The sequence below is a fragment of the Eufriesea mexicana genome, unplaced genomic scaffold, assembly GCF_001483705.2.
Source record: "Eufriesea mexicana isolate 0111107269 unplaced genomic scaffold, ASM148370v2 scaffold5190, whole genome shotgun sequence".
In the NCBI taxonomy this organism is placed as follows: domain Eukaryota; kingdom Metazoa; phylum Arthropoda; class Insecta; order Hymenoptera; family Apidae; genus Eufriesea; species Eufriesea mexicana.
Window position 1 is genome coordinate 771,583 of NW_016913149.1, and position 19,150 is coordinate 790,732.

At 28.5% G+C, this 19,150-nt stretch overlaps 4 protein-coding genes across 4 annotated transcripts; 2 read left to right on the forward strand and 2 right to left on the reverse strand.

Moving 5' to 3' along the window:
• Positions 1-674: 674 nt before the first annotated feature.
• On the reverse strand, positions 675-7,239 carry LOC108551875 (protein SHQ1 homolog). The gene is made up of 9 exons (XM_017906220.1): positions 7,047-7,239; positions 6,611-6,989; positions 6,114-6,515; positions 5,918-6,041; positions 5,663-5,826; positions 5,462-5,601; positions 5,318-5,365; positions 4,875-4,992; positions 675-916 (listed from the first exon to the last, which is right to left on the reverse strand). Exons 1-9 carry the CDS (start codon positions 7,187-7,189, stop codon positions 689-691), a joined length of 1,746 nt encoding a protein of 581 aa, XP_017761709.1. The 5' UTR covers positions 7,190-7,239; the 3' UTR covers positions 675-688.
• Positions 1,233-3,635, forward strand: LOC108551876 (uncharacterized). The gene is made up of 6 exons (XM_017906221.1): positions 1,233-1,567; positions 1,850-1,961; positions 2,067-2,628; positions 2,830-3,020; positions 3,103-3,288; positions 3,365-3,635. Exons 1-6 carry the CDS (start codon positions 1,365-1,367, stop codon positions 3,458-3,460), a joined length of 1,350 nt encoding a protein of 449 aa, XP_017761710.1. The 5' UTR covers positions 1,233-1,364; the 3' UTR covers positions 3,461-3,635.
• Positions 7,240-7,648: 409 nt separating the features above from the next.
• RpI1 (RNA polymerase I subunit RpI1) lies at positions 7,649-13,544 on the forward strand. Its single transcript, XM_017906248.1, has 6 exons — positions 7,649-7,801; positions 7,874-8,080; positions 8,204-12,576; positions 12,664-12,819; positions 12,887-13,190; positions 13,268-13,544. Exons 2-6 carry the CDS (start codon positions 7,897-7,899, stop codon positions 13,399-13,401), a joined length of 5,151 nt encoding a protein of 1,716 aa, XP_017761737.1. The 5' UTR covers positions 7,649-7,801; positions 7,874-7,896; the 3' UTR covers positions 13,402-13,544.
• Positions 13,541-16,544, reverse strand: LOC108551908 (thioredoxin-2). Its single transcript, XM_017906247.1, has 4 exons — positions 16,064-16,544; positions 14,055-14,171; positions 13,872-13,985; positions 13,541-13,801 (listed from the first exon to the last, which is right to left on the reverse strand). The coding sequence occupies exons 1-4, from the start codon at positions 16,085-16,087 to the stop codon at positions 13,739-13,741; spliced, it is 318 nt and encodes a 105-aa protein (XP_017761736.1). The 5' UTR covers positions 16,088-16,544; the 3' UTR covers positions 13,541-13,738.
• Between the last annotated feature and the right edge of the window lie 2,606 nt (positions 16,545-19,150).

A 19,150-nucleotide genomic window follows, 5' to 3' on the forward strand; every position in this document is an offset into this window, starting at 1 on the left:
TAATTCATACGTTACAAGAACTTCATTTACTTCACTTAGACATATTAATGTTATTATTCTTCTTATACTCCAGCAGCTATGAAATCTCCTTCGCGAAAACAGCAAACGTAGAAGACTGAAAAACCAGAAGAACGTATAGAGAATTACGGAAGATTAATATTATTTGAAATAATAATTCTTCAATGAATGAGATGCATCGTGAACGTAAAGTTTTCTGTGTAATATTGTTTTGTTCATCCACGTGTCTATGATAGCGTTCGAGGAAGAGTGTCACGTTTATGTCACGTGTAGGAGAAATGTTAAACGGTGGTCAGTCAGAAAAATACTTACAGTTTCTGTGTGACCCGCATACATATCACATCAATGAGGCGTAAATTGATTTTTCTGACTGGGATATATCGCGAGAAACCACGCATATATATCAACTGCCAACGATCATATACGATGATTTAAAGTACTCGGTGTTTTCGCGATACCATTGTCACACATTTTGCACAGTTTATCGAGCCCTCGCGCTCAGATAACGGGCATCCTCTGACGATTGGTACGACTTGCGAAATTTTTCAATCGGTCACGAATTTTACATTGTTTATCCGAAATTCCAAGTGTTACGAAATAATTATCAATGTTTTACTTTTACGTATGTATACATTTATTCTATTTTTAGCGGTCGATGAAACGATCTCCTCTAATAATGTCTGGTACGCCAACGGTACGCATTACTGACGGAAAAAGAGAACGAATTATGTTGATTTCGATTGTGATAACAACAACAATGATGATGATAATAGTTGGAGATTGCACAGCTTACAAAAAGGATACGGTCCCACGATTGTTGGATGTTCTTCATTACCTTCGGAAGTCGAAGGAACTTCATGAAAATCAGGGATACATCGAGCAATGCCGTGCCACGAATCTATGGAAGGAACAATTGGGTTACGTGAATGTATTTACATTTCTGGATCCTGTCTGGTATTACAGCCACAGGCAAGCAATCATGTAAGTTACTGTAACAATAATGGATGTAGTTTTAATAACAATTATGTGAAAGTTAAATACTAATTATCAATATTTTATTCAAACGTGAAAATTTGTTTCTTTATCTTTTTAGGTTTTGCTATTTTTAATATTTTTAATAATTTGTTTAAATGTGTAGATACGATTATTTCATATTTTATATAAATCATTCTTAAGTTTCCTACGAATAATTTTTTATCAGAGTAAAAAATATTTCCACGAAACGATGCCTATAAAAATAATTTGATGCAAGGTTGGAATTACTGAAGAAGAGATTAGAAAATTCTGGCTTTTCGAATATCTTATTCTTTGTGGTAACACCGCCTCCATATTTGCCGGAAGACGACATGGAAAATAATGTGGAGATAAAAACATGGAGAGAAATATCTAAAAATATGCAGGGATCTGAATATTTCTTAGGCGAGGAAGGAACACTGTTTAGTGACCTTGCAAGGAAGAAGAAGGGCATTATTTTTCTTCAAGACTCTTCCGAGTTGGGCATTTGGAAAAGCTTTCGTGCCTCAAGGAATGAAGTAGTTATCATTGATCGGTGAGTATTTAATCGCTAAATTTTAATATGGTTAAATTATAAAATATTTGAATTTTACAAGTATATATAAGTCTTATTTGCTTTTGAAGTATATTACAAGATAAGTTATTTAAAAAATTATTTTAAGAATTAAATAAAATTCTAAATATTTATGTTTAACATTTGTAAAATTAAATATACCTAAAATTTTGGCATTTGTTATATTCTTTATATAGTGATTATTTTGTATTTTGTATTTATCTTATTCTTACAATTTTATTAAAATGTGAATTCTTATTGTAGCTGCGGCAAATTAACTTATCAGATTATAGTACCTTGGAGTATACTATACTTCCCTTATGTTAAAGCAGCTATACTTTCCACCTACAAAGAAGATCCATGTGGTCCTTGCTATGTAAGCAAGATTTATATAAAAAATGGACCGCAATTAAAACTAACTATATAAAAAAAAGTAATGCATAAATTTATTTAAAAAAAAAAATGATTTGTTTATAAATAGGAATATTCGTCGGCAACACTCAATTCAATGACTTATGAAGAGCATCGTTTAAAAACTATAAATTCAGATGAAGCAAGCATAGATGAAAATGTCAATGCACGTACAAAAAGAATAGTTACTGATTTGCATACTATTAATATACAATCAAGAAGAATTGAAGATGATAAAAATATTAGCACTACCGTTTCTTTCGATACAAATGTTTATGAACGTACGATTTATGATGTCACAACTGAGACATCAACTACACTAAATACAGAAACTACAGAAAATAAAAATGATAATATACGAGACAACCCATTTCTAACCGATAAAAATATTGAAATAACTACTGTAATACCATTCGAACAAAAAGAAATTATATCAACTATGTCAAATTTCGAAACAACTGAAGTTTACGAAGACGCTCAGGATTGCACATTTTCGAAAAAACAAATAGATGAAAATAACAACAATTCGTTTTCCACAACTAATGATTCGAATATTGACTTACCAAATCATGATTATCGCGACATTAAATCGGATATTATTTTAAGAGATATAAAAAGAAAGGGACAAGAAGGTAGATGTTTAATTTAATATTAAGAATAACATATTTTATTAAACATCGAATATTCTGAATTAATATTACATAAAATTATATGTATTAAATAACATTTCTAAAAAACCCACTACTAAATGAGATTTTCAAAAATATTCCATATCGAAATATATAAAATTAATTTTCTTTTAACAAATATTTATTTTTTACGCTACTAAACAGTAAACGAAAATCCTACACAAGAGTTACAAATTCAAAAGGACGAAGGTATACCTCTACGTATTATATTGTACGCTCCGCATTTACATGAAGAAAATGGAACATTGAAAACATATACGCATTTAGTTCTAAAAACAAGAAATCGAGATTATCATGATCATTTTCATAGTAGGAGTAAAACTCTTAATCAAGAGGTAGAGTATATATAATAAACATAAGTTTCTCTTAAATTTACTTTCTTTTAAAGTATTCCTTTTAATCATTAAAAACGATAAGCCAGCAGTAATAGAAAGATCAAATTCAATGATATTAAACGATAAGAAATTGGCCGAGTACGTACATACTGTGGATGAAAGCCCAGGAATATATGGAGAAATTGCAGATTATTGGCAAACTACCGACAAAGATGAATTCGATAATAAAAATGAAGATACAGAACTTACAGATTACGATTACGCTACGGTAACAATATTTAAGAATTTTTGTTCACTATTAATGTGTTGTTGATAGCATTAGAATGTTGTGTCAAATATTCTAGGCAGAAGATATAGGAAGCAGTATTAACTCCTTAGCTTACGATGTCGTGAGAGACACGTCTCACGCTAACCAGACCAAACGTAAACAGCACGTGTGAGAAATGTGACATGGCAATCCAGTCAAATTTAAACATCACGTCTCTCAGACGAGATACGGCAATCAGGTCAAACCTAAATACTACGTCTGAGAAACGTAGTACGTCGTCTGGGCATAACGCAACAAACAGTTACTAAGCCCTTAGAAATGTCTTTAGAAAGAATATTAACACTAGGTTTACGGACGCTATCTGTATACCTATTTCTAAGGACACCTGTCAAATTGACAGGTAAAGGAAACCACGTGCCTTTTTCTTTAACGATTAGTTTAATTTAAAAACAATTATATATTATATTAACACTCTTAATATAAGTTAACTAAATCTGTTACCATCGTATAATTGGAGCAACCCTTCCGTCAAATTGACGGGTTCCGTAAATCTAGTGTTAAGCGTTGATGAGGACATTAAAAGTTGTGCTAACATCGCTAACAGTGATTTAATAGATATTTTAAATAGTGATAATGACAGTAGTGATATTTTATTTTCTATACGAAAACGTTGGAAGCAACTGGTTATTGAGAAGATGATACTGACGATGAAGACTACGGTAATCATCGACAATCAAAGTATGGATTTAGACAGAAAAAACTAAGGAATCAAAAATCTGGAACTATACGGAGATTAAAAATAAATAAATCTTATAAATCTTTCTTGTACAATAATCAATTGATAGTCATTATTTATGAAACATCTTGCAAAATAAAATGAATTGTACTTTATACATGTATTTATATAGTAAAAGACATGCGCGATTTGGGTCACTTCGAACGCTCTCAGCCACAACTAAGAATGGTCTGACACGTAACCGATTTGGCTGTTTATGACCCGCGCTATTGGAACTTGAATTGTAAGGCAAGGGATTAACAATGCTTTTGACAATAAAAGTGGCATATTACAACCAAGCGATATAATTGATTCACATAAGAATATTGAAAGTAACGATGACTTGAATGATGTTATGTAACATAGATTAATTGAGCATCACAATAAATTATAAACAAGGATTTACTATATTCTTTAACATGTTAATCACATTTATACTAAACAAAAGTACTATTGGAAAAATACGCTATACCGGACTGCACAGATAACAATCATGTAACTATAAAATAGATAAGAAAATGAATGTTATTTATACGTCATTTTACACTTTATAAACAGTTGGACATGTCGTCTATATGTAAGTATAAATACTTTTATGAACACATAAGGTAGAATTATAAAGTTTTTCTTATATATTACAAGTACATAAAAAACGCTCAAAATTTTTACAAAAGGTTTCTAAAGCAAGTCATCATTAATCATAAGATGAAGATATAGTAATATTAAATTTTTGATATAATAATTAATAATACATTCAAATATTCAATTACATACAAGTACATTCACTTGCAATTCTTTCTGGTTCACTCACATCATCAGAATCCAAACTATTACTATTACTTGTTGTAGTGGTACTCGATGTGGTACTTTCTGAATCTGTCTCAGAATCAGTATCGCTGCTGTCACTTGAACTTGAGCTGCTTGACAATCTGTATAAAACATAATTTACTTGTATATTACATAAGAAAAATAAATAAAATACAAATCTTCTTTACTGTGCACTTCTTCCATGCATCATGTGCATATAATGGCAAATATAGTATATATTGTTATTACTCATCAAAATAAGTTTTCAATTTAATATTTTTATGATTCACCAGTGGGAGGTGCATTTTAGTTAGTGTATTATATTAGTATATTTCAAATAAAAATTTATAATATGTACAAATATTTATTTCATTTATTAAGAAATAAATGTGTAAGCTTTATTAAGAAATAAAATTATATTCAAAACAATGCTATTGAAATACTTACAAATACTTTAAAGAATGTTTGTCTTTAATGTAGTATATAGTCTTTGGCCTTTAAAATAAAATCATATAACGTAAAGATATATAATATTTATTAATGAAACCTTAAATTTTATAAAACTTACAAAATGTTTTATATTATACTTACTCATTAACTGTTAATTCATCCATTTGGTTCACCATTTCATGTACAGAATTTTCTATAATAAGGTCTTCTTCTTGCACAAAATAAGCTGCTTGCTCTAGCTGTACTAAATCAAGATCCATTTCTTCTTTACAAGGTTGAATCTTAAAAGAGATAGATATATATTAACATATAAAAAGCTATTCTTCCATATTTGTTACTTACATTAATGAGAAGGGACTCCAATGATTCTATTAAAGATTCATTGATCTGCTGTAACCAAATTAGATAGTCCTTTATATACAATTGATTTAATATGTATCGAGGTTCATACGAATTATTGAACAGACTATGTATTTCACAGAAACGTTTTATAATGTATTTTTTTCCTAAAAATTTAATAATTTAATTATAAAACATTACAAATAAGAAACAAAAGACTATTTAAAAAACCTAGTATGATCTTTATTCTTGACTTACCTAATTTAATTACCTTCTTTACATCTTCAAAAACCTTTTCAGATAAATTCCAATTTCTAAATAGTGGATAACATATTGATCTTCTAAAACATGCTTTCATTAATTCTTTGGGATCAGAAAATTCCTAAAAATATAACAATACATAAAATAATGTAACAAAGAAAAAAATTGATATTTTCTAAAACATTTTACATACATCAAACCAAGACAAAGTGGAACTTAATTTACTAATAGTCCAACTACTTTCAACAGTATTTTCTCCTAATGTTGTTCTGTGGTTATAACAATTACCAAATAAAATATCTATTAAACTTAAAAGCAACTTATATGTTTCTTCATTGTTTAATAAATATTCTTTATTTGGAAGTTCTTTTAATAAATCCACTTCAGTTTTATTGAAGGAAACATTTTCTTTTTTCAAAGTGTCCCACTCTGCAATAAAGGAAATATATGGTTCTATACATGGTTGCATAAGATCTGCCAAATAATGTTCCTCATTGAAATCTGAAATTTCACATTTCTCTCGTAATTTTTTTCTCTCAGATTGAGGTACTGTATCTGGCATTGGAAGATCTATTATTTCTTTAATCCATGCTGGCTGAAAATAAGTAAACAAATAAATAGAAGTATAAAGATTATATGATGTAACTAATTTTGGTACAAATAAAAATATAAATACTATAAAGCATATACCTCAAACGCATCTAAGGCTCCAGATACTTTGCTTGCAAAACCATATTTTGGGGAAGTAGGTAAAAGAGGTACAGTTTCTGTAAAACTATTTTGATGTATATACCATTCATCCCCATTAGTATTTTCTTCATTTGATGAATGTTTAGTTGCCATGTCATTCATATCTTCAGAATTTGCTGATGGATTTCCAATTACTTCAATATTGGATACAATTGTAGCCTTCTTTTTTGGTGGAGCTAATAATGTACTTATCATATCTAAATTTTCAAAATGTTCCCCTTTTACTACTTTTGGAAACCTTAAAGAGAAATCTCCTTTTTCACAATCATATGCACCAAACGATGAATCATTTTCTTCTATTTCACCTGGTAGTTTTAACCTAAAATAAGGAAATTTTAAAAAGAATATTTGTAGCTATTAAATATTAATAGTTTACCTTAAATAATATGGTGTAGAATAAAATCTGAAATCTGTTCCATCAACATAAACCTCTGTGTCTTTAATATTAGCATATGGTGCATGGATAATTATTGCAACTTCTGCATCAGTTTGAGTTACTTCAAAACGTGGAGTTAACATTTTGTAATTCAGTTGAAAAATATATCTTATTTACAATTTTCCCTTTATGTTTACTAGGTGTATTATTTTACGAATTTGCAATAATACATTATTAACCAAGTATCTAACAGTATTGATGTAAGTATTAAAGTAAATATATATTAATAAATGTTTTAGTATATACCACAGTTATATACTATAACGTGAACTAGGTCTTTAAAACTTATATTTATAATATTATTTGAGTAATCAAATCGATTTTCTCAACGTCTTACATGTAATTTTATATTTTAAACTGCATTAAAGTTTTAAATATTTTTTATTTGGTTCACTCACTTCTTAAGTGACTTTCCAAACGAATTCATATGCTCTCACCTCTTAGAATATATTTTAACGGTAGTTGCAATATCGATATAACTATCGATTTACAGTTTTTCGACTGTCGATTAAACACACGTGTATTGTAGAGGCTAAAAGCTAGTATGCTATGATGAAAACTTTATAACCTAAACATTGTGCAACTGCTAAATGATATTTTGTTGAAAATGTTTAAATTTAATACAATTAATGCAAAATAAGTAGTTCATTAAAATTACTTACACTATTTCTCCAAAAGGAACTATTGCATAAGAGGTATAGCTAACATTTCGTTATTAATAAATTGTATACGGAGTTATTAAAAATAATTAATTTTTTTATTTTTAGACATAAAAAAGCACGTTACCAAAATGGTGCAACAGAAATATCACATTCCACGTTTAAGTCCCAAACATTTATATCCAAAATGCTTGATGTTTTCTATGTTTACTGCAAATGATATAAGAAATTTAAGTGTTACTAAAATAAGGACACCTTTGTCATTTAATATTTTAGGACATCCACTGAAAGGAGGTTTATATGATCCAGCATTAGGTAAACAAATTCAATAAGTAAAATAATGCAAATTAATACGTGTTTAAGTTATTTATATTGTTATATGTACAAAGGAGTAAAAGAATAATTTGCTAATTATACATATAAATTTTATTAAAATAGGTCCACTTTTTGAAAGTTCAGATCCATGTGGAACATGTGGGTGTAATGTATTTAAGTGTCCAGGTCATTTTGGGCATATTGAGTTACCTATGCCAGTTGTAAATCCATTATTTCATAGAGGATTATGTATGTTAATTAAATTATCATGCTTAAACTGTTTTAATTTACAAATTCCACCTTATGTAAAGTTATTATTATCTGCAAAATTGAAATTGCTTCAGCAAGGATATCTCAGTGATCTTGAAGGTTTAGAACAAGAAGTAATGACTGTTGCCTTATGTTCAAGTGACCCTTATAATGTTGATATGCAATCTGTTCAAAATGTTATTGAGAATTATACTGAAAATCTCCTCAATAGACCAAGATTTAATCAATCTTTTTCGCAATACAATGAAATTCAACTAAATACTAAAAATATTAATACACAGTGCCACGCATATGTTGAAAATGTTCTTAAACAATATACAACACTAAAAGTTTGTGTAACTTGTCAAGAACCCATACCAAGAATAACAACCTTAAAAAATAAAATTATGACAACTAAGATTGCTGATGCACCTAATGAGACAATACAATCACGTGGAATAATACATAAACTAGATACAGTCATGATAATGCCAGATCAATCTAAAGAGTACCTCAGGAAACTTTGGCAAAATGAAAAAGATTTTCTGAAAGTAATTATACCATGTTTTGGGATGGTAGATATTGAATATCCAACTGATATATTCTTTTTTGAAGTAATACCAGTTTTACCACCTATAGTTAGACCAGTTAATTTTGTTAATGGGCAAATGATAGAACATCCACAATCTCAAGTTTACAAGAGTATCATTCAAGATTGTCTTGTGCTTCGAAATATCATTCAAACAATTCAAGATGGTGATACAGATCAGCTACCAGAAGAAGGTAAACTTGTTTTTGAACAAATAAAAGGTAATACAGCAGTTGAAAAACTACATAATGCTTGGCAAAATTTGCAAGTAAATGTAGATCATTTAATGGATCGTGACATGAACAAAACTGCTGATTCTGCAAATTGTCAGGGATTAAAACAAGTTATAGAAAAAAAAGAGGGAATTATCAGAATGCACATGATGGGTAAAAGAGTTAATTTTGCTGCTCGTTCAGTTATTACTCCAGATCCTAATTTGAACATAGATGAAATTGGAATTCCAGAAGCTTTTGCATTGAGATTAACATATCCAATACCTGTTACACCTTGGAATGTTGTACAGTTAAGGCAATTAGTTTTAAATGGTCCTAATATCCATCCTGGTGCAGTAATGATTGAACATGAAGATGGAAGCATACAACGCATTTCTACTAAGGATTCTGTTCAAAGAGAAGCTATTGCAAAACGTCTTTTAACAACAAGTGACAAAGCTAATAAATTTTTTAAAGGCATTAAAATTGTACACAGACATTTACAAAATGGAGATATCTTGTTACTAAATCGTCAACCAACTTTACATAAACCCAGTATTATGGCTCATAAAGCACGTATTTTAAAGGGAGAAAAAACATTACGTTTACATTATGCTAATTGTAAGGCTTATAATGCAGACTTTGATGGTGATGAAATGAATGCACATTATCCTCAAAATGAATTAGCCAGAAGTGAAGGATATAATATTGCCAATGTGTCTAATCAATATCTTGTACCTAAAGATGGTACACCACTAAGTGGTCTTATTCAAGATCATATGGTTTCTGGTGTTCGTTTAACAACAAGAGGAACATTCTATTCACGTGAAGACTATATGCAATTAGTCTATACTGCTCTATCTACAATACAAGATAATATAATTCTTCTTCCTCCTAGTATTATAAAACCAGAACCTTTATGGTCTGGAAAACAAATTGTATCAACTGTGATTATTAATGTTATTCCACCAAATCAAGCACGTATTAATTTAACTGCAAATGCAAAAATTAGTGCAAAGGAATGGCAAGTTGGAAAAGCACGACATTGGAAATGTGGTACTATATTTTCAGATCCTAAAACAATGTCAGAAGCTGAAGTAGTAATACGAAATGGAGAGTTGTTATGTGGTGTGCTTGATAAAACACATTATGGTGCAACTCCATTTGGTCTTATACATTGTGTCTTTGAATTATATGGAGGAATGTGTTCCACTAAATTATTAAGTGCTTTTGGTAAATTGTTTCAAGCTGCTTTACAGAGAAATGGGTTTACGCTTGGTGTTGAAGATATTTTATTGTTAAAGAAAGCAGATAAGAAACGTAAAGAAATTATTTCTAATTGTAGAAAAATTGGAGAAGACATCCAGAAGTCAATACTAGAACTACCTAGTGATACACCTGTGGATATAGTTACATCTAAAATGGAAGAATCTTATTGGAGTAATCCTAAATTTCGCGCTCAAGTCGATCGAAAATACAAAAGTGCTCTAGATGTTTATACCAATGATATAAATAAAATATGTTTACCAGCTGGTCTTTTGAAAAAGTTTCCAAGTAATAATTTACAATTAATGGTTCAATCTGGGGCAAAAGGTTCCACTGTAAATACTATGCAGATATCTTGTTTACTTGGACAAATTGAATTGGAAGGAAAAAGGCCACCTTTAATGATCAGTGGGAAAAGTCTTCCAAGCTTTCCTGCATATGACCCAACACCAAGAGCTGGTGGTTTTATTGATGGTAGGTTTATGACAGGAATTAAACCTCAAGAATTCTTTTTTCACTGTATGGCTGGTCGTGAGGGTCTCATTGATACTGCTGTAAAAACTAGTAGATCGGGATATTTACAAAGATGTCTTATTAAACATCTTGAAGGATTAATTATTAATTATGATTCAACAGTACGAGATTCAGATGGTAGTTTAGTACAGATTTATTATGGAGAAGATGGACTTGATATACCAGGTTCACGATTCTTAAGAAACGAACAATTACAGTTCTTGATAGATAATAAACATGCAATTGTAAATGAAGAAGTGGTAAAGAATCTAAAAGAGGTATCAGATACAGACAAGATTTTAAAATTGGTGAAAAGAATTAAAAAATGGGAAAATAAAAATGGAAGTGCATTACAGAAGAGAAGAATTAGCCCATTTACAAGATATTCAAGAGAAAATATGAATATTAAGGGTTCAAAATATAAGGAAATTGATAAGAATAGTGGGAGAAACAAAGCTGCTCTTTCATATATGAGAAAGTGGATAAGAACTACTGAAGAGGATAAAAAATGGATTTATTCTGAATGCACAAGATGCCCCGATACAGTAATGTCAAAATATAGACAAGATATAGACTTTGGTGTACTTTCTGAACGATTAGAGAATTTAATAGATGATTATATAGCCAGTAAATCTAATAATTCTACTATAAAAAAGAAAGATTTAAGAGATCTCTTGTCTATGAAAGTAATGAAAATTGTTTGCCCACCTGGTGAACCAGTAGGTTTATTAGCAGCACAATCAATAGGAGAACCATCAACTCAAATGACATTAAACACTTTCCACTTTGCTGGTCGTGGAGAAATGAATGTTACATTGGGTATACCTAGATTACGTGAAATACTTATGATGGCATCCAAAAATATTAAAACACCTAGCATGGAAATACCATTCCAAAAAAATATTAAAAATTTAACAAAACGCTCTAATAAATTAAAATTAAAATTGACAAAGTGCGTTTTATCAAATGTTGTAGATAATATTAGTATAAATAGGAAAATGGAGCAATGGCCAAATAGACAATTAATATATACTATGACTATTAATTATCTTCCACATAAATCTTACAAAGGGGAATTTTGTGTTCAGCCACAAGCAATATTAAGGAGAACTGAAGAAGTATTTTTCAGAGAAATATTTAAAGAGATTAAAAAGGTTGCTAAAGTAACAGGAACTTTATTACACATTGAAGACGAAAAAAAAACCATGTATGAAGATGACGCTTTATTGGATCAAGCAGAACCCGATGATGAGACAGAATCTGCATTGAAACCACGAACGAATTTAGGGGAAATGCATGAGTCTTCGGATGAAGAAACAGCAGCAGAGGATGCAGATGCAACTCTAACGCGAACAATTTCGCGCCACAAAGAAAATCAAGAATATGAAGATCCAGAAGAAGATGAAATTGAAGACATAAATGAAAATGCAGAAGAAATGACAGAAAATGAAGATGACGATGAAAATGAAAATGAAAATGAAACTTTAAAATCTAAGAGCCAACAGCAAACAGAAAATGAAAATTATGATGTAGAAAGTGAAAGATTAGAAGATGGTGATGAAACATATAATACACAAAAAAAAAGGAATGTTGTAAGCAGGTATACTCATGCAACAGAATATGATTATGATGAGGACAAATTTACATGGTCTAAATTAACATTCTGGGTAAATATTATGAAACGTCATAAATGTACCAATACAAAATTAAAAACATGTTTTATTAAATTTTAATTTATAAAAACTTTTTTTCAGTTACCTCTTAAAATGTTAAAATTAGACTTACCAACAATAATTAGAAATGTTGCGAACAAAGTTATTTTATGGGAAGTACCTTGTATAAAACGTGCTTTTACATTCCAAAATAATGATGGAGAAACAATTCTTAAAACTGATGGTATTAATATTATAGTAAGTAAAAGTGGTGCATTGATTTTAATTTTTGTATTTTATTCTTCAATGGTGTCCTTCATTATAGGAGATGTTTAAATATGATTCAACTTTAAATTTAAACAAATTGTATTCTAATGACATTTATGGTATTTCTCAAACATATGGTATTGAAGCTGCTAATAGAGTCATTATAAAAGAAGTAAGAGATGTATTTAAAATGTATGGGATCACAGTTGATTCTAGACATTTATCTTTAATTGCGGATTATATGACATTTGATGGAACATTTCAACCGCTTAGTCGTAAAGGAATGGAAGATTCTGCATCTCCTTTACAACAAATGAGCTTTGAAAGTTCTCTTAATTTTTTGAAAAATGCAACTTTGCAAGGTAAAGAAACAAAGAATAACAATATTATTTACTTCTTGAAGAATTATGTATTAAGCTAGCATATTTTTTATTTACAGGAAAGCAAGATAACTTAGTATCTCCTTCTAGTCGATTAATGTTAGGTCAACCTTGCAAATCAGGGACAGGAGCATGTTCGTTATTATTAAAAATACAAAAACAACCAGAAACTACTTTATCAGTAGGTGCTTAATTATACAAATATTAAGTATCATCGTTGATTGTAAGTTGAAAATAATATACTAATTATATGAATTGTGAAAAAATTTCACATCATTAGACTATAAAGTAAACAATAATTATACTGTACATATATATTTTTATAAGCGGATTACATTTTATTTTGCAATGAAATATGTATAATAAAATTGACAACGTATCAATAAAAATGTATTAACTTCCTTACATTTACATAAAAAGTAATACATAATTTCAATTTTAATGATTATGAGGTTTTTCCTAGTTATCTTTGTTGATTAGTGCTAATCAATATTCTGTTTAGAAATATTTTTATTATTAAAATTATATATTCACTTGTGCTTCAGAATTGTGCTTTTAAGTCTGTTATAATTAGCACCAGAAAAGGATTCCAGCTAAATAACATAACATATAATATAAATTATCAAATGGTTTCTTTTCTTATATGAAATAGATAATACATACCACTTGACCATTTTTGATAAAAACGAAGGAAGGCATACTGATAATATCATATTCAGTAGCAAGTTCTACACATTCATCTATATCAACTTTTAAGAAAATAACATCTTGCATTTCCTATTACAAAAAAATATGTGGTAAGTAATAGTTAATAAAAATTTTTTTGTATAAAATAAATAATCTCACTTCAGCTAATTTTTCCAGTTTGGGTGAAATCATCTTACATGGACCACACCACGTAGCAAAGAAATCAATTACAACTAAAGTGTTTCCAGCTGCTTCAAGCTTATTTTTCAAGTCCATCTGTAAAGATAATATATAAATATTATGTTGTTTCCTACAGATAAATATATAATGAAATTCAACTTTTTAAATATCAATGTTTATGTTGATATAAATATTAACCTCCAACTCTTAAACAGCAAATATTTTAGACAATAATGAGATTGGTGGGTTATTTTGATCTATCATCAATGTTTCAATATATGGGTTATTTTATATTTTTAACAATATTTCCTACTAAATTTGGATTTTATTATTTTCTCAAATTTTTTTAATACTATCAATGATAGTATCAAATGAATACATATGTATATTTATTTCGTTTAATTTCAGTTTATAAATAAAATAAAACTAGTTACATTACAAATATGTCTTTTTAGATTTTTGACATTTAAAATTTTATATTGTTGGCAATATAAATATTTGAAATATTTGGAATATGTTATAAGACGAAAATACAAAATTAAATCCGACACGGCCTTAATACCGGAAAAATTCATAAGAGCTACAATAGATTTTCTTAAAGAAAGGAACATGTACTTAAATTTATAACGTTCCAACACAAACTCATTACTACCGATATCGATACAACGTTAGACGAAACAAAAAGAAAAGAAAAAAGAATATATGGAATATAATTATAATGTGGTTATTTATTTCATCGAAATTAATATCTGATGATTCATTAAAGATAGAATTTCCAAAAACCTTCGTCATAGTTAGTAAGTTTTCTATGAAAATTGTGCAACTCTTTACTAATTTTACACAATTCATAACGTTACGAAAATATTTGATTGCTTCAATGAATATAATCTAGAGAATACATTATTTCAAAACTTGTACTATCCCTATTATAGTAGACTCGACGTATATTTGTTTGTGTTACGATAATAAGAAAATAAGAACCGATTTTAGAAGAGATATCTGTTGCTCAAAAATATCTGAAGGGGATTAAAATTATTTGAAATTTATCTAATAAAATGTAAAATAACATTTCAAGCAGAATTGTAAATATTACGTTTCATTATCACAAGTAACAATTAAAAGTATTTAAACGTAATCAGTTATACTGTTACACAAGTTGTACAAGTTGTCTAGTTATGATTAGTTATCGAAATTTACCGAAATATGTTAAAAATAAAATGTAGATATTTTATAATAAATATATTATTTGAATTACATATAAATTGAATTATTCAACGTAAAGACGGTACAGAAAAATATTTTTATTATTTCGTGATTTTCTTGAATTTATTATTTATCTTCTTTAAAAACAAACTTAATAAAAAAAATGTCAAATATATGTTTTTTGTACAATTCTACTTTAAATAATTTTAACAAACAATTATATGATTTACAATCAATGAATAGATCATTGTCGCGTTAAATTGTCCCGCCCATAACTTATCTATCATGGTAGCACGCTTGAATCGCATGCTTGGATACAATGAATTATTTCAATGTCACGAACTATATTTATGTGATTACTTATGATTCGCTAAAATTATTTGTGGTTGATGTAATGCAACCTGAACATTGTACTTAAAAATATTTATTGTGTATACATACTTTTTATCGCTTAAACGTGACAAACAAATGCAGACACAAATCGATGAGCTGATCATGATTACAGGTATTCTGCGCATGTTTTACATGAAAACTGTTTCGTTATGTTACAAGAAAACTTTGCTATTAATGTAAGTAAGCTGAAATCAATCATTTCAAGATCAACTAGTTTTATAAATAGTGCAATGTATTTGAGTGCAATGTATAACTGAAATTAATTTTAATTTCTTTCACTTTTAAACTTAATTAGTATGGTTATTTAACACATACAAATTATATACACACATTTAATAAATATCTGCATAAATGCAATTAAATTTTTATAACAAGTGTATTTAGTTACTTACGACATCTTCAATTTGGACGATCATTTTTACTTCTAAGAAATGCTTAACCACAAGAAACGTTTAACCAATAGTTCCGGTGCTTCGTTAGCGACTGAGCGCTGTGGTCAGAATCCTCAGTAGTTCTGTTCCCTCTCTCACTCACACTTATCCTGCTTCACGTTCACTTTCTCTCTTTCTTTCTTTTTCTTCTTCTTCTCTCTCTCTGTTTCTCTTTCTCTCTTATACTTGGGTTCCATAGAGCGGTGTCATACCCGACACAAAGTATAGCGAAGGCAAAACGACGTGCGCAGTGGCCGTATTTTACTCACAGTTCAACGAAAGATCTCCGAAGATTGACGAACATATCCGAGTGTCCAGACTTACACTATACTTCCTAGTAACGGCTTATATCATAATGAGGAACTACACGCAACTTTGAAGGATATTCGATAAAGTTTATATATGTTTTTAATTGAAGTTTACAATATACTAAAATAGAATTCTTACGCACAGTACTTATAATTATCAGTAGTACACTTTTCTCTCAATATCTTCGTACTTTTTGAATACATCATTAACTGATATCGCAACGCAATTCTTACAATTAAATAATTCTTTTTACAAGTGATAAGATTTGATATACGTTTTGTATTTCTACATTACACAATGAAATAATATTCGCATTCATTAATTTTACACATTGCAGGTTAGGAAATATTAATACTTCGGAAATATTAAAATATTTTATTTAAAAGGAAAATAAGGATGAATGAAACTATATTTCCGTATTCTTTGTCATAATTTTGTGAAGTGAAACATAGGTTATTTTAAAAAATAAATGACATCAAACAAGTGTTTCTTAGTAATAGTTTCAAGGATAAATAACTTTGGCTACAAAATAACGTGGAACATGTAGGTTACGTCGTAAAAGAATCGATTAATATACATATGTATGTTCATACTAGCTTCTGTTATTCCCCTAGCCTAGTTATATAGGATATATTTAGTACGAAATAGTATAGAAGTTAATAAATTTCATATTTACAATAATTATTACTATAAAACACGACATAACAAATATAATAAATATACCAATATAAAGACGGAAAGTAACAGTAACAAAAGATTTAATAAAAGTACTGATGAAACAAAATGACTTCATTCATGAGTGATAAAAATGTTCTAATGACGTCACGTGATTTTCTTATTAAGAATGACTGTTTTTAAGTGAATTATAAACGAATTTTCGACATTCGTATTGAAGGTATTTTATCATGTTTATCCATGATAATATTACACCTGAATTTTACATTATGTTTACATTCAGCAGTACATACTCATTTGTAAAATATTTTGATTTATATCACGTAAATATCAATGACGTAATACCTCAATGACAACGCGAAAAAGATTGGTAACATATTGTATTGGTCCGATAAATCACACTCTTTTTATGTTCGAATTGAATGGTTTAATGTGCTACATTTTTTAATTTATATCAACTATTTAAGGAAATTTTTATTTATGTGTAATAGAATTGTATTCATTACAATTTGGTCTTAAAATAATGTACATAAGTGAAAATGAAAGAAATGTATACTATAATGAAAGTTATTAAAAACTTATGGAATAAAGATTTATTAAAATTGTTTTATACTGTAAAAGGCAAACTAATCATTAAGCATGTCATTTTTAATACGTTTTCTACAGAACATTTTTAATGACGTGTTGGGAGTATGAGTTACAAATATAAATGTTTAAAATTGCATGATATGATTAAACATTACAGCAAAAGGAATATTTGAGATAAATATATCCAAAAGCAGATAATGACATAGCACTATGCAGTTATTAGGTACTAACAAATATGCAAAATAATTCATTGTAACTTACTTGGCTATAGTACATCGACTGCAATCTCCTCGCATTGATTAAACTATTTTGAGATACAATACTATAGCAAATTTTGCAAACTTATAGTACGTGTTACTTAGAGCACTACTTAAAAATGCACTTTTGTTACTACCATGTCGGAACAGTTAACAAAAAAGAATTATGGTTTAGAATTTAAATATATTAGAATATTTCTTTACAATTGCACATAAGTATTAATTATGCATCAAGACAAAATTTTTAATAGCAACTTGTTTATGAAATAGCTGTATTAATATGCTATTGTATAGAATGTATTATAACAAATAGGATAAAAAAGATAGACTACAGAAGATAGAATACAGTAAAATACATTATCCTTTCCATTATTGTCTAATTTCAAAGAACCTCATTAAATTTTCATTTCGTTTACAATATTGTCGATTTAGCTTAGAATAAGAATAAAATACTAAAAATGATATAAAATAGATCTATTATTATAAACGAGGTATAAATACAACCGTTTTTGTACAACTTCGTGTTTTAAGAATTGACACACCAATGGTGTAAAAGATCAGAAATTTTTTATGATACGTACTATACAGAGCGGTGAATGTAATAATCACAGACAAAGCAAAAAAGGTATTGAGTAACATGTCTATACTCTATTCCGTTTGTGATACAGTAGAAATCTATTATCTAACATAACTTATTTTTCACGTTGAGGGCGCTACAGACAATTTATCATTTTAGTGTTATTACCAATATTACCAACTAAATATTTATTTAAATATGTGTATCTTTCAGTCCTGTTTTTAGGGGCTCTAGAGCCACTTCATCATTTCCACATCTACAATATTGTGGAGTATCGAAACTGATTGAAGTGTATCACGGCGATGAAAATGAATTTAAAACTCATAAATAAAATAATCAATTCTTATGTATTCAAAAAAATGGTCTAACAAGCTAAGTAATTATATTAATTGATATTAATATTAGACCTACGTTATAAATCGTTAATGAAAATACTTGTCAACGTAAATAAAAATAAGCGCTCTTCTTTATCCACTGCAAAGAATTTCGCTTCCCATATTATCGACTTAACGAAGAAAATTATGACAATACTAGTGATAAGTATTATTAAATATAATACGAAAAAATAAATAAAGTACAGGGCTAGGCATTTCGTTTTTGCATACGAAGTCTAAAACAAAAATTAAAATTACAATTTAAAGT